This window comes from Buteo buteo, chromosome 20, assembly GCF_964188355.1.
Source record: "Buteo buteo chromosome 20, bButBut1.hap1.1, whole genome shotgun sequence".
Lineage (NCBI taxonomy): Eukaryota > Metazoa > Chordata > Aves > Accipitriformes > Accipitridae > Buteo > Buteo buteo.
This window is the reverse complement of record NC_134190.1, coordinates 26,321,945-26,334,224: the sequence shown is the minus strand read 5'-3', so window position 1 is coordinate 26,334,224 and position 12,280 is coordinate 26,321,945. Positions and strand designations below refer to the sequence as shown.

Sequence of the window (12,280 nt, the reverse complement as noted above, 5' to 3'; positions counted from 1 at the left end):
TAAAAACTGTCACCATGTTACAGAATTTGTTCTCAGCCGTGAACTGGCTACTTCTAAGATACCACAAAAATGGTATCTAGTACCTTTGACCCACAAGCTGCAAGCACTAAAACCAAACTTTACTGGGCAAGTTTTATCAAACTTTCCTGTAAACACTCTAAATTCAAGAACTTTATAATAGCAAGGCACTTTCCCTCAGCATTATCCTCAATCTTGTTTTCCTCCAAACCTATCCAAAACCATTTCAACATCTGATAAATAAGGATGGGGACAAAAAGAATGTTGTCAAATTATTAAAGTAGAGCCCAGCAAGGTATCGTAAAAAGGAGAGCTAGAAGGGCTGTAGAGAAATAGTCTTGCCATTCATGTCCCATTGTTGGTAGATATTCTACATGTCCTTAAGCTTAAAATGATAGTTTTTATGGTCTCCTTAGGCAATCTATTACAGTGCTTATCCGTCCCTAATGGTAAACTGTATTGCTCTAATTTTTCAACAAATGGCTTGTCAAAAATAGTCTGAACACAGAACCTCGCTCTGTAAGACATAACCAAGTTTTACATTAACAACAATCTATTTCCCAAGATCAGTACTTCCATGTTTATTTCAAATCAGTGCAATAGTCAAGCGTCAGGCTTGCAATAACATATTTAAATTGTGAATGCAGTAATTGGGAAGAGTTTTCAGGTATCTTAGTATCATGCCAGAAGTGCACTAAGGTAGAGAATACACTATTAAGTACAGTCTTCATTGGCTTACATATCAGTAAATGTTGGTATGTAAAGTATCTGCTGTTTTTTCTGTTGTCGTCATTCTGCTTTTTTGTGACTTTGTTTTTTTCTTTTTCCTGATATTAGTGAAACAGAAGAAATAATGAAAGACTTGAGCTAATTCAGAGAGAATCTAAGTGACATCAGAATCTGGCAGCTCCAGATAAGGCTTTCAGCCTATATGACCTTTTCTTAGGCCACTAGAAAGAAAAATATCTATATCTTTATTGTCATAGCTTCTCTGCAGTAACTTTGATGAGATTAACACAAAATCTGATACCTTAATTTCATAAACATGCCTGTGTTAGGAGTTTGGCAATGCTGAATATTACTGTGTTACTGCTCTCATAGAGGTGATATCTCAAGAGGGTGCTTGGCAAGCAGAAGAAGAGGGAGAGCATCTGTGGAGGGGGTGTTTTAAAAGTCTTGTTGGAGTTGGTGCCTTCAGAGACATATCTCTCTGGGAATGATATGACCCATAACACTATTGTAAAAGATATGGATGTACAGTAAAAAAAGAAAATTACACCAAACCTGATTGCTTGGACATTTGCTGGAAATTTGCCTTTCAGCATCAGAAGCTTATCTGCTGCAAAACTGTGAAACTCGTTAGTTCCCTGTAGAGGATCAACAGGACTAATCTGTTTTCTTGATGTGCCTCATTGTGGAGAACCAGCACAAAGCCCCCACAAATGTTATATTAATGGAAATACAAAACAGTTGTACAGCCTTTTACTTTATCTCATTTTCTTGCTTTCTTCACGCAGTATTTTTTTCTTTTAACCATTTCCCTAAATACTGGACTTTGATACAGTGAGTAAGGACAGGCTCAAACTTAATCTTCTATCAGGTTGCTCCGAACGACCAGTTCACAAATCTGATATTTTAATCCAATAAACTGTCAATCTGCACAATATAATTAACTAATCACATTATTAATATGAATTGTTACTAACTGTTCCAACCACAATTTATTTTCTTCAAATCTTCCTTTTTTGGTAGTGGTCTCAAACTAATTTATTGACCAAGTCTAACAGGATACAGAGTTCATCACCCTTCAGGTCTCTACATCTCATAGCCAAAAGATCAAGAGATAGCAAGTACAAGGTGAAACAGGAGTATTGAAAATACTAACCTCAGTATTTCCCTGACCACTTTCTCTTAATTCTAAAACACATTCTTTGACCTGGACACTCTTACATGTGGTGGTACACATGAAGCTAGCAACATCAACTATTGATGTCAAAGTGGCATAGGAAATTAGGCTTGGTACATTGTAATAGTATCACAACAAGCAGAATCTGTCCATTCCGCTTCTTGACAACCTACTGTATTTCACAAAACTGTTATTTCTAAGTAAAGATTTCAGAAGTGTCTAACTGCTGTGTTTAGGCATGTAAATCAGTAGTCTGGTTTTCAGAAGTGCTGGGTTCCAGCTATGACCTAGCGGACACGCATTAGCACAGTGACCATCACCTACCAGCTAGCAACCCAACACCTAGAAAGTCACCAACGATTTTTGTGGTAGGTAAAGAGATTGTTGGAGAAGATGAAGGGTATGGGATAGAATCCCTAAATGACTTAGCTAAGCTATAGACTGAAAACTGACATGGGAGAAAAAGGTCACTGTAATAAAGTGGCCAAGCATTCAAACCACACTGTTCATTCTTAGTTGTGGTCTGACAAAGGCTGCTTCAGTTTCTTCTCTTCTAAGATTATCCAGATGAACTCCTTAAGGATTTTGAATGTAACAAAAATACCATCTCTTCAACTTCTAAGAAAAACTGTCTGTTGTTTATATCCCACTCTTCTTTAGCCCATGTGTCTTCATAGCTGGGTCCTTGCTTTGTCACTTGGTCTTAGCCAACTGAAGAATATTTTGAGTTGATACAAGTCTAGACAGTCACACTTGGCCCTTAGAAATTTCGTTCCATGACTCTGAGGTTTGGCTGGCTGCTCCTTCAAGTTCACTGCAGACTGTGTACAAACTCATGTAACTTGCTAGTCTGCATACAAACTCGAGATTTCCAATTTTTGATTGCAATTCCTTTGCCTGCTGTACCCTGAATTCTCTGACACCTTCCCTTCTTGATTAAGTGTAGTTGCTCTTCAGGAGTGGAGCAGTCTGCATCTTTCTAAAGGGTTCCACCTGACCTGGTCACTTGCAGCAACATACAATTGTTCTGAGATAATTGGGGGAGGCAGGGGAACACCAAACAACAAAACCCTCCACAAAATGCTGTCTTACTACAGCCAAATATATTCAGACTTGTAGAAGTTGTGAGGCACATTTTCATGAATTCACATTTTCAAAAACCTCCCTGCTTTTATTGCCATTTTTTACTTTATTTCAGATAAACTTTTTTATTAATTCAGTTGACAAAAGTTTGTCCAAGCATGACTTGTTAAGCTTTACACAATCCACAGTGAAGATGAGCAACAGTGTGTGACAAAACTTTAAGTTTATTCAGCTTCTGAACTACTGAGCAAACACACATTCCAGAATGAGATTAATTTTGGAGCTACAGCATTTGCTGTCAAAAGCTTAGTCAAAATCTTCTCTGTCCACTGGTGAAATGCCAATCTTCTTAAAGAACATCACTTTTAAAAATCTGACTACATTTCTTGAATGTAGTGACTATTAATATCATGCTATTGGCTTATGTTTAAAAAAGCAAGTACAAAAATTACACTTGGCATTTTTATAAGTAATGATAAATTACGGATCCCTTTTATTTCTGCTCTGAAATAACTTTTGTGGATTTTTTTTCTTTTTAAAAGTTAACTAATTTACATTTAATTAAAAGGGGGTTTTAATTTTTGTTTTAAATTTAGAAGCTTCCTAGTAGCCCTTGGAGACATCACTGTAAGCAAAGCAATGTGAAAAAGTTTAATATGTTTAACTGATAACATGTTGAGTTGATGAAGAACCACAATGCAGGCAAAACAGTTTCCGAAAAGATGGTGTATAAATTTTATTTGAAAGCTGCATTAATTTCTAAATGTGACTGTTGATCAAACTCTTTGCATGCAAACAACTGTTCTGCTTTCATAATATAACAGAAAAATATCTTTTTCTTTTGGCTCATATTTTGCTCTAGAGTCCACACTAACCATGTATTTTTCAGCTTTGTTTTTTTAATACTTACATTCACTCACAGGGAAAAGCAAACCATGCATTCATTAGTTTAGATTAGAGAGAGGTTTTTTTTCTGAAACACTTGAAGAATTTGATATTAAAAAAAAAAGAGAATTCTAATACAACTATTTTGCTAGTATTTATAATAAATAATAATAAAAGCACAGACAAAGTTAGGTGGGAAGAGGAAGTCATGTTTTTAGTATCTCCAAGGATGGAAACTCTACCACCTCTCATTGTAGCCCATTCCAGTGTTTAACCAAACTCATAGTGAAAAATGTTTTCCTTATGTCTGGTCAGACATTTCCGTGTTCCAACTTGTGTCTGTCACCTCTCACTCTACCACAATGCATCTCTGAGAACAGTCCCACACTGTCTTCTCTATGTCCTCCCATTACCTGGTTGTAGACAGAAGAAAGACCCCTACCGACCCTTCTCTTACGGCTAAACTCCCTTGTTCTCTCAGCCTCTTCTCACACACCATGTGGTCTCCAGCCTCCAACCTTCTTGGCAGCCCTGCACTGAACTTGCTCCAGCATGCTAATGTCTTTCTCATACTGGGGAGCCCAAAACTGGATACGGTACTCAAGACGTAGCCTCATGAGTTTCAAATAGAAGAGAAGAATCACTTGCCTTGGTTTGCTGGCTACACTTTTGCTACTGCAGCCCAGGATGCAGCTGGCCGCCTTTGCTGCAAGGACACATTGCTGACTCAAGTTCCGTTTGTTGTTGAAGAGGTCCTGCAAGTCTTTTTCTATAAAGCTGTTTTCTACCTATACAGCCCCTGGCTATCTTGTGACAGGGGGTTATTGCATTCTAGATGCACGAATTTGCATTTGCTTTCATTTATACATTTTAACTTCATAAGGTTCCACTCAGCTCATTTCTCCAGCCTGTGCAGCCTCACCTCTACTGGGCTACTGGATTTGTCAATCCCTAATATTAAATATCTACAAAGACATATATACTTCTACCATAAGTAGCCTAAATTAGATCCAACACCTGCAGCTGGAAAACTTTAAAGGAAAACTTTGTAACTGCAATTTTATTTACTTGACCAACACAGTGGAAATTGTCTACCTATGCCACATTGCATTCCATCTATCTCTTCAATGTTCTTGAAATGAAGGGTCATAAGGGTTTATCAGTTAGACTTGCTGGGCATTTTTTCAAGGAATTTGCAAAAATTGTATCCTCCTAAGTAAAACACCGGTTTCCCCAGTACTAAAGTGTAAATAATATATGCATCTCCAAGAGAGAACTACATTGAAGAAAGCATATACAAAGCAGGTAATGCAATTAAGTCAGTCAGATTATATTTTTGCTACCTGTAAAATACAGAAACTTTAGCATGTTGCTTAGGACACTCATGCACAAATACCAGTCTTTTCAGGCGACTTTTAATAGCAAATGGCAAATGACTTCTACTAATTTCGGGGCGGGGGGGCAGTTGAAATTCAGTTGAGAAAAATTCTATTGCCTGACCAATTTGCAAACTATATGTTCAAAGAAAAAGAGTAGGCTATGGTTGAGCTACATTCCTGACTTCAAACAGTAAGGCTCCATCAAAAAATAAGTAAATAAATATAAAACAGTGAAAAAGAATGCGAAACAAACTTACTTTAAAGTTTTAAGGATTTACTAACAAGTAAGTCTAGTTCTTCAATGAAGTCCAAAGAATATTTGTTTGTGTAAGGACACAGATTCCATATATGTTACATGTATATGCATGCAATCTATTTTCTTGCTTGTTCAGTCTTTCCATTCTGTGGCACTACTTTGTCTGAATTTTTTCAAAAGAAAACATGAAAACATGTAGCTGAGTCTTCAAAGTGCCTCAGAGATTTTGTTTTCATCTCCGGAAGGCAAAAAGACCCACGCTGACTTTCATCAGATTCTGTTTTGAGGAACTACATGATATGGTCATGGGAAATCCAGAAATTTGAAATAAATTAATATGTGCTTAAAATTATCAGAGACAGAAGACCTCAAAGATATGCAGGCATCTAATTGCCTTCCGTAAAAAAGGGAGTGACAGACTGATGGATCTGGCCCAGAAGGAATAAGCACCTCAGCCAGAGGGATGGAGCAGCGTAGAACATGACTTGGCTCCTTATGCAATGTGTGATGAAATTTTAATATTCAGCAGGCTGAGTAATGAACTGCTCAGAGTATGCCAACAGGGAAACACTGTGGCATGGAAGAGTTCCCTAAGTTTTGTCCTACTTCATGGTCTAAGCATTTTATTCAGCTTTATCAGAAGCCATTAATTCTCCCTTTGATTCACAGCCAAGAACCTGTTCCTGAAGAGAAGGCACTCGAGTTCTTTTGGTACAATTCCTAGTGACTATATTCCCCTAACCCTCTAAAAAATGACTACCGAGCAAGGATATGACAAATAAAATTTACTTGGGGTATTGTGATGGGGGCCAGCTGTGAGATCGGTAGGCACAGAAATTATGAACCCTATTAGAGCTGTAGTGTTTCTTTGCATGCCCAAAATCAATTCAAGGTTAGTAAAAGGTCCTGTGGAAGAACTGAGCATTTGTGTCCCTTCAGTTGAGCAAGACTTGTCGCAATCAGAGCTTTGGATAGAGCAGTCAGTTCTGGCTAATGAAATCTTTTCCAAACAAACCGGCACATCTACAGGCAAACCACAGTACAGAACTCCAAATGCCAGATTCCTTCCTGGCTACTTAGACCTGCCTCTCACCAGGCTTGATCTATCTGAGCTATGGAGCTATACCAGTGTGAGATACAGTGATTCCCGTTATGGATCTAGGCTGCATAATTCTGTGCAGAGTTGCATTGTGCTCTGCAAATTCACCTCACATTACTTTCTGGATCCCGATTTCTGTGACAAGAAAAGGTTATATAGCAGGTCCTTAAGGACTGAAAATTGAGCCACATGGAGCTTTACAGTACAGCTGGATACACAAGTCCTTATGGGCCAAGCGTCAAATACGTGAGATGAGTACAGAAAGCAAAATTGAAGCCAGAAGTAATAGCACTTTAGCATGTTCCTAAAAAGCTGGTTTGAAGGGCACAATCTTAAGACATACAAGAAGACTCCATGAAACTACTATCCCACGGAGGTAAAGCTGAGATCGGTTTTCCTGATATCTCCACAATGAAGGGCACTATACTTGTTCTGTATATCAGCAGTTGTTTTAAGATGTTAGACCAAGATATGGCAGAAAACACCACTGTAAGCTATTTTAGCCCAACTAAAATTGCAAATATGAATAGCTGCTCCATGTACTAGTTTTAGATACTTGGGTACTAACAGACGTAGGTAACAAATATTAACAAGAAAAATTCCTTTTAGGTATTTTGAGTAAATTATTTTACAGCAGAAAAAAAAAATCTAATTTCCCAACATTAAAATATGCTGATTACAATCAGTCCAGTTTGATTATTCCACGATAAGGAAATGCATCTGAATAATAAACCTAAGTGTCATCAGACAACAGTGACATCACTGAAGGATGTATATTCACTTCAACTGGAGACCTACAGGTAGGACTTCACTTTGAATAATGACAGTATTTAAAATAAATGCAATTGATTCAAAGATTGTTTTAAAAAGCTCTTTATCAGTAAAAGCTTAGTAATAACAGCTGTAAATTCTGATTTTAGTTTGTGTTCCACCACAAAAGCATGCTTAAAACAGTTAATTAATTATTTGGTAGCTGAATAAAGATGGCAAAATCTTTGAATTACCCTGTATCAGTAATAAATTTATTTTTAAAGGATTTACTATTTGCCACAAAATTATTTGCCTCATTTTAAAGCAGGTATGTCTAAAAAGCTTAGCTTCACAGGGGGTCATATCTATGAAAAAAAATATTTTTAAGCAAGCCTCTTCTGCCCCCACAGACTCCAAAACACTTTAAGAAGTTGGATGCTTTCTTCTTAACACATGTTATCCCACTACATAAATCTTCCAAGTCTTTGTCTCACTATACTAGATCAAAGGAACATTCGCAAATCTGGATGAGCACTGGAAAGCCAGCACAGCAGCCAGACTGATTGATATTTGACTTCACTTAATATTTGTGTTAGTTCTACCCTCTCCCGTAATGATTTAGTATTTTTAAAACTAACAGAAAATTAAAGCTCATTTAATATGTATGGGAGAAACAAAGACCCAACACAAACAATATTGGATTATTACTGATTTCCTTTTTAAATTACTTGTGAAGTCTAAGAACAGCTACCTAATTGCAAGCTTTCGATGTTATCTTCTGGACAACAGTATTTCAAGTATTAAAATGTTTTTAGTTGAAACGCTACAAATTTTAAACTCTCATATATAAAACATTTCAGAGGTGAATTACAGGCATCAAAAATTTGCATGAGATCTCCTCAGTTATTCAAGGTACTAGTTTATTCCACAGTAAAATTAGCAGTCAAAATACTAAACTCCTCAAATAACTGGAGTCTCTTAAGAAACAGCTGAATGACCTTGATATGACTGTTGACTCAAAAATATAACTTTACCAATAGGAAAGAAGTTCCCCAAGAGAACATTTCCTTCCAAACAAGAAATTTCCCAACCTCCATATCACTGGCTGGAAGAATCCTAAGATAATAGTATTATTCAAACATAGTTCAGATAGCTTTTTTGAAATGCAGAAATCAAAAGTGCTGGGGGAGTCCACTTAAGGTGCAAATACAGTACTGTAATGCATTGCCAAATATTACTTACCCTGTGCTTAAATAATTCTAAGTAATATACTTTCTCTAATGTTAATATAAGTCTAGTTGGTGGGGAAGATTACATAGAATAAAGTAAAATTTTTATCTTAGGGAGTTAATTATCACTTGATTTATTAAGAATGCTTATATTTAAGTCAACTTCATGTACAGCTACTGCTGAACTAGTGAAAGATTCTTCTGATTCCTGCCATTTTAATTGAACTGTGATATTCAGTATTTTTGTTGCATATTTCACATTCTACTGAATAATTATTTCCTACTTATAATGGAAAATAATCATTTATTTGATTGAAGTGTAGTCTGAATTGCTTAAACTGAGGAGGAGTTTCTGGCAGTAGTGATAGATACTTACTGTAGTTTTTCTACTAGTATCACACAGAACTTGGTACTAAGCTTGGCATATCATACTTAATCTTATGTACTCAAACGATATCACACTTAATGCTTCCACTGATAAAAACAGAAGATGTGTCTATACAACATATTTTTTTCTTGATCCTTGAAACTCAAGTATAATCATCTTTCATTTATTAGGTTTACCTGAGAAAACAAAGAAACTAGTATTGAGAAGCTCAAAACAACAAACTCTTTACTCACACCAAACTGACCAAGAGATCAGCTTCCTTTTGTTACAATTTCTTAAATAATCTTGCCATCATCCAAACAATGTACCAGGACAATTTCTCAAACTGAAGAAAGCCAATGTTTAAAAAAAGAGAGTGACTCATATCTTATCATTACGTTTTTATGTCAGGTCAGCAGCTTTAAGTAATTATCTCTAAAGCTTTTAATACCTTGAATGACGAAATTATGATAAAACAGGTTCACAAAACTTATCAATACATCTCTGCAAATATGAAGTTAAAAAGCTCTGGGCAAAAATGACAGCTGTACTGGTAGTGGAAACTGGAGTTTTGCTGTCAATCCATTCAGACTATAGCAAATCAGTGAATTCCAAATGTGATTACTATTTTGTTACTGGACAAACCAGACACCAAATTGCGTGAAATTAAGCCTCTTGAAATTTTCTTTTTAAAAAGCAGATCAAAATGCAAATTTTCAAACTCTACTAAAATCTCATGCTCCCTGGTGTACAATTTTTTTACAGTAAGATGATCAATCCTGTTCTCAGTGATAATTCCTAACAGCAACAAAATTCATTACATTACAAGGAAATTAACAATTCGTACATTACCTAATGCTGCTCATGCTTCCAGTTTCTGATCCAAGCTTACATCTCTCCAGCTGGCTAGCTACAATCTGACGTTCAGCCTCAAGTTCCCGAGTCAGTCTCTCAAACTGCAGTTCCTGAAAAAATAAATGAAACCATTTGTTTTGACTTCTCTTGAGATTAAGAAGGAATTTCAGTACATAAAATTATAATTTGTGCAAGAACTCTTAGTATAATATCTTATAGGAAAGCTTTTTTTTTTTTCTTTTTAAACACATTCACAGTTCAAATTTTTGTGGTAACACCTACTCGTTCCTTCATTCACTGTAATGATATATGTCGTAGAATGAGGCGGTTTATCAGGAGTGGAATTTCCAAATACATTAAACAATTTAGGCCTACATCAAAATCATTCATAGTCCATATAGACCTCTTAGTAGCATACAAATATGTTCTTAACAAGCTGATCTAAGTAGGATCACAATGAGAACAATTTGTGTTACTGAAAAAAAGATGAGAAGTTCTGCAGATGATCATGTGGTGACAAAAGCTTTTGTGCTCAAAAAGACACCATCACAGTACACACTAGTGAAATAAACTAAATTGAAGGTGTGTTGTTATGGACTGAACACAGTTTAATTTCTGCATTTAATGATGCACAGAAGGGAAACTCAAGTAGTTTTCAACAAAAGCTGTGTTATAAAGCCTACCACTAATTGAATGTATTTCCTTTTATTCTGTCAAGGAAGCCAAACTGGTCCCACCAGATAAGATTTATCCACAGAGCTTATAAATGTACTTCTAAAGAGTTTTTGTTTTTATACACGAGAGAATATTTTTTTAATTAAAAGAAAAAAGAAAAAAAAAAGAAGCAAAACCAATAGAAGTATAATCTCCACTATTCCTTAAAGAGCTACGTTTCCCACGTATGGTAGCAGTAGTTTTATCAAATCCAAAATTGAAGCACTTTTAGGGAATTATGTTTGTGGTAAATTTGCCGAAAGTTGCTGCCCTTTCATTAAGTCATTTTCACAGGTAAACAGAAACAGCTCTTGCTGAGAAGAGAAGGGAAGAACTATCTGCTACCTAAAACCTCTGACCAAGAAGCCAAGGGTAAAATGGAGGCACTAAACTTTTCAAATCTCTGAAATGAGGCAAACCATAACTGAAATGGAAGAAGGAAATGGCTGGTGGTTGTTCTACCTAATTCAGCTGGATCAGCCCTCTTTGTTTCTCTTGTTATTGGCATGGAATAACTTCTGTCCTGCACTATGAGTAAGGGGGGAAGTCCACACAGTTTATTATGTACAGCACGAAATAGCCAGTGTATACTTAAATGGCCACTGACTATTTGACAAAGCCTACTTAATTCTGTATTTATTATTCCAAGCAAGACTATCCAGAGTACAAGAATACCATCAAGAGTCAAATTGATGTAAAGAGCAAAACATCACTGCTCACTGAATGTTAACAGTACACTAGTAATCATAGTTAATAATATTCTCTGCACGTTCTAGTACTCAGAAACGTCCTTTTCATTGTTGTTTGTAGATAGGACTATTAAAAATCACCTAATAATAAGCACCTAATTCAGATATGCCTACTTCAGAGAGAGCATTTGTCTCTCACCTAGTAGAATCAATTGTCTGAAAAGCTGAAGAGACCGTTGATCAACTTTCCAAGAGTTATTATTCAAATCCTGGCCTTGTTTGCATAAAATCCCTTACTGCAGAAGGGATTATAACAGAAATATTACTAAAGTTTTGAAGAACATAAAATCAGAGTGGTATAGTATTTGCTATGCTAGCATGCTTATATCAAAGCATGTAAGCACTGAGAAATTTTGATAGTATAAAACACTGAACAAAACCAAACAAAGCATAAGTTAACTTTCAAAATAAAAGCAAAAGCTTTAACAGCTATTCTGTTCCACTGCATTTTTTAAGGTACTTGATTCTATCATGACAATGACATCAGTGCACATTTTGACACTTAGCATATGTTTTCATCCAGCCAGTTTCACCTCCCGCCATCCCCGGTGAGGCAGGTCAGACATGTTCTTTGCCATGGCCTAGCAGAGGGCACTTTTTTTACCTGCCTAGTGAGAAGTTGCAGCTGTCCTCATAACGTTACTAAGGGAACGTAAGAATCAAGGAGTCGGGAACTAATGCTCCTGACTGTCCACACTGTCATTTGCCTTTTCCCAAACAGACAAGTGTAGCTCATTGTGCCCATTTACTCCAGTAGGTGTGCAAACAACCTCTCTCCAGCTCCCTCTTGTCCATGCTAACCCAAGTCAACTAAATATAGACATGCCCACAAACCTATTTTATTGAAATACTTTAAAAGTAAATATTATTTTGCCTTTTTCCTTTCTTCTGCTATCTGGATTGTATATCTTCTCATGTATTTTCTACGCTTTGTATTCCTTCAGTTAATCACTCTGGTTGACTACTTTCCAGACACTTCTGCATTTTCCA

General features: G+C 36.2%; 1 protein-coding gene across 1 annotated transcript in view; it reads right to left on the bottom strand.

Annotated features, from left to right (window-relative positions):
* Nucleotides 1-12,280, bottom strand: part of CTNND2 (catenin delta 2) — a 654,700-nt gene that overhangs the window by 390,897 nt on the left and 251,523 nt on the right. The window contains exon 3 of the mRNA XM_075052197.1: nt 9,825-9,937. Coding sequence (XP_074908298.1) covers nt 9,825-9,937 — 113 coding nt within the window. The remainder of the gene's footprint in view (nt 1-9,824; nt 9,938-12,280) is intronic.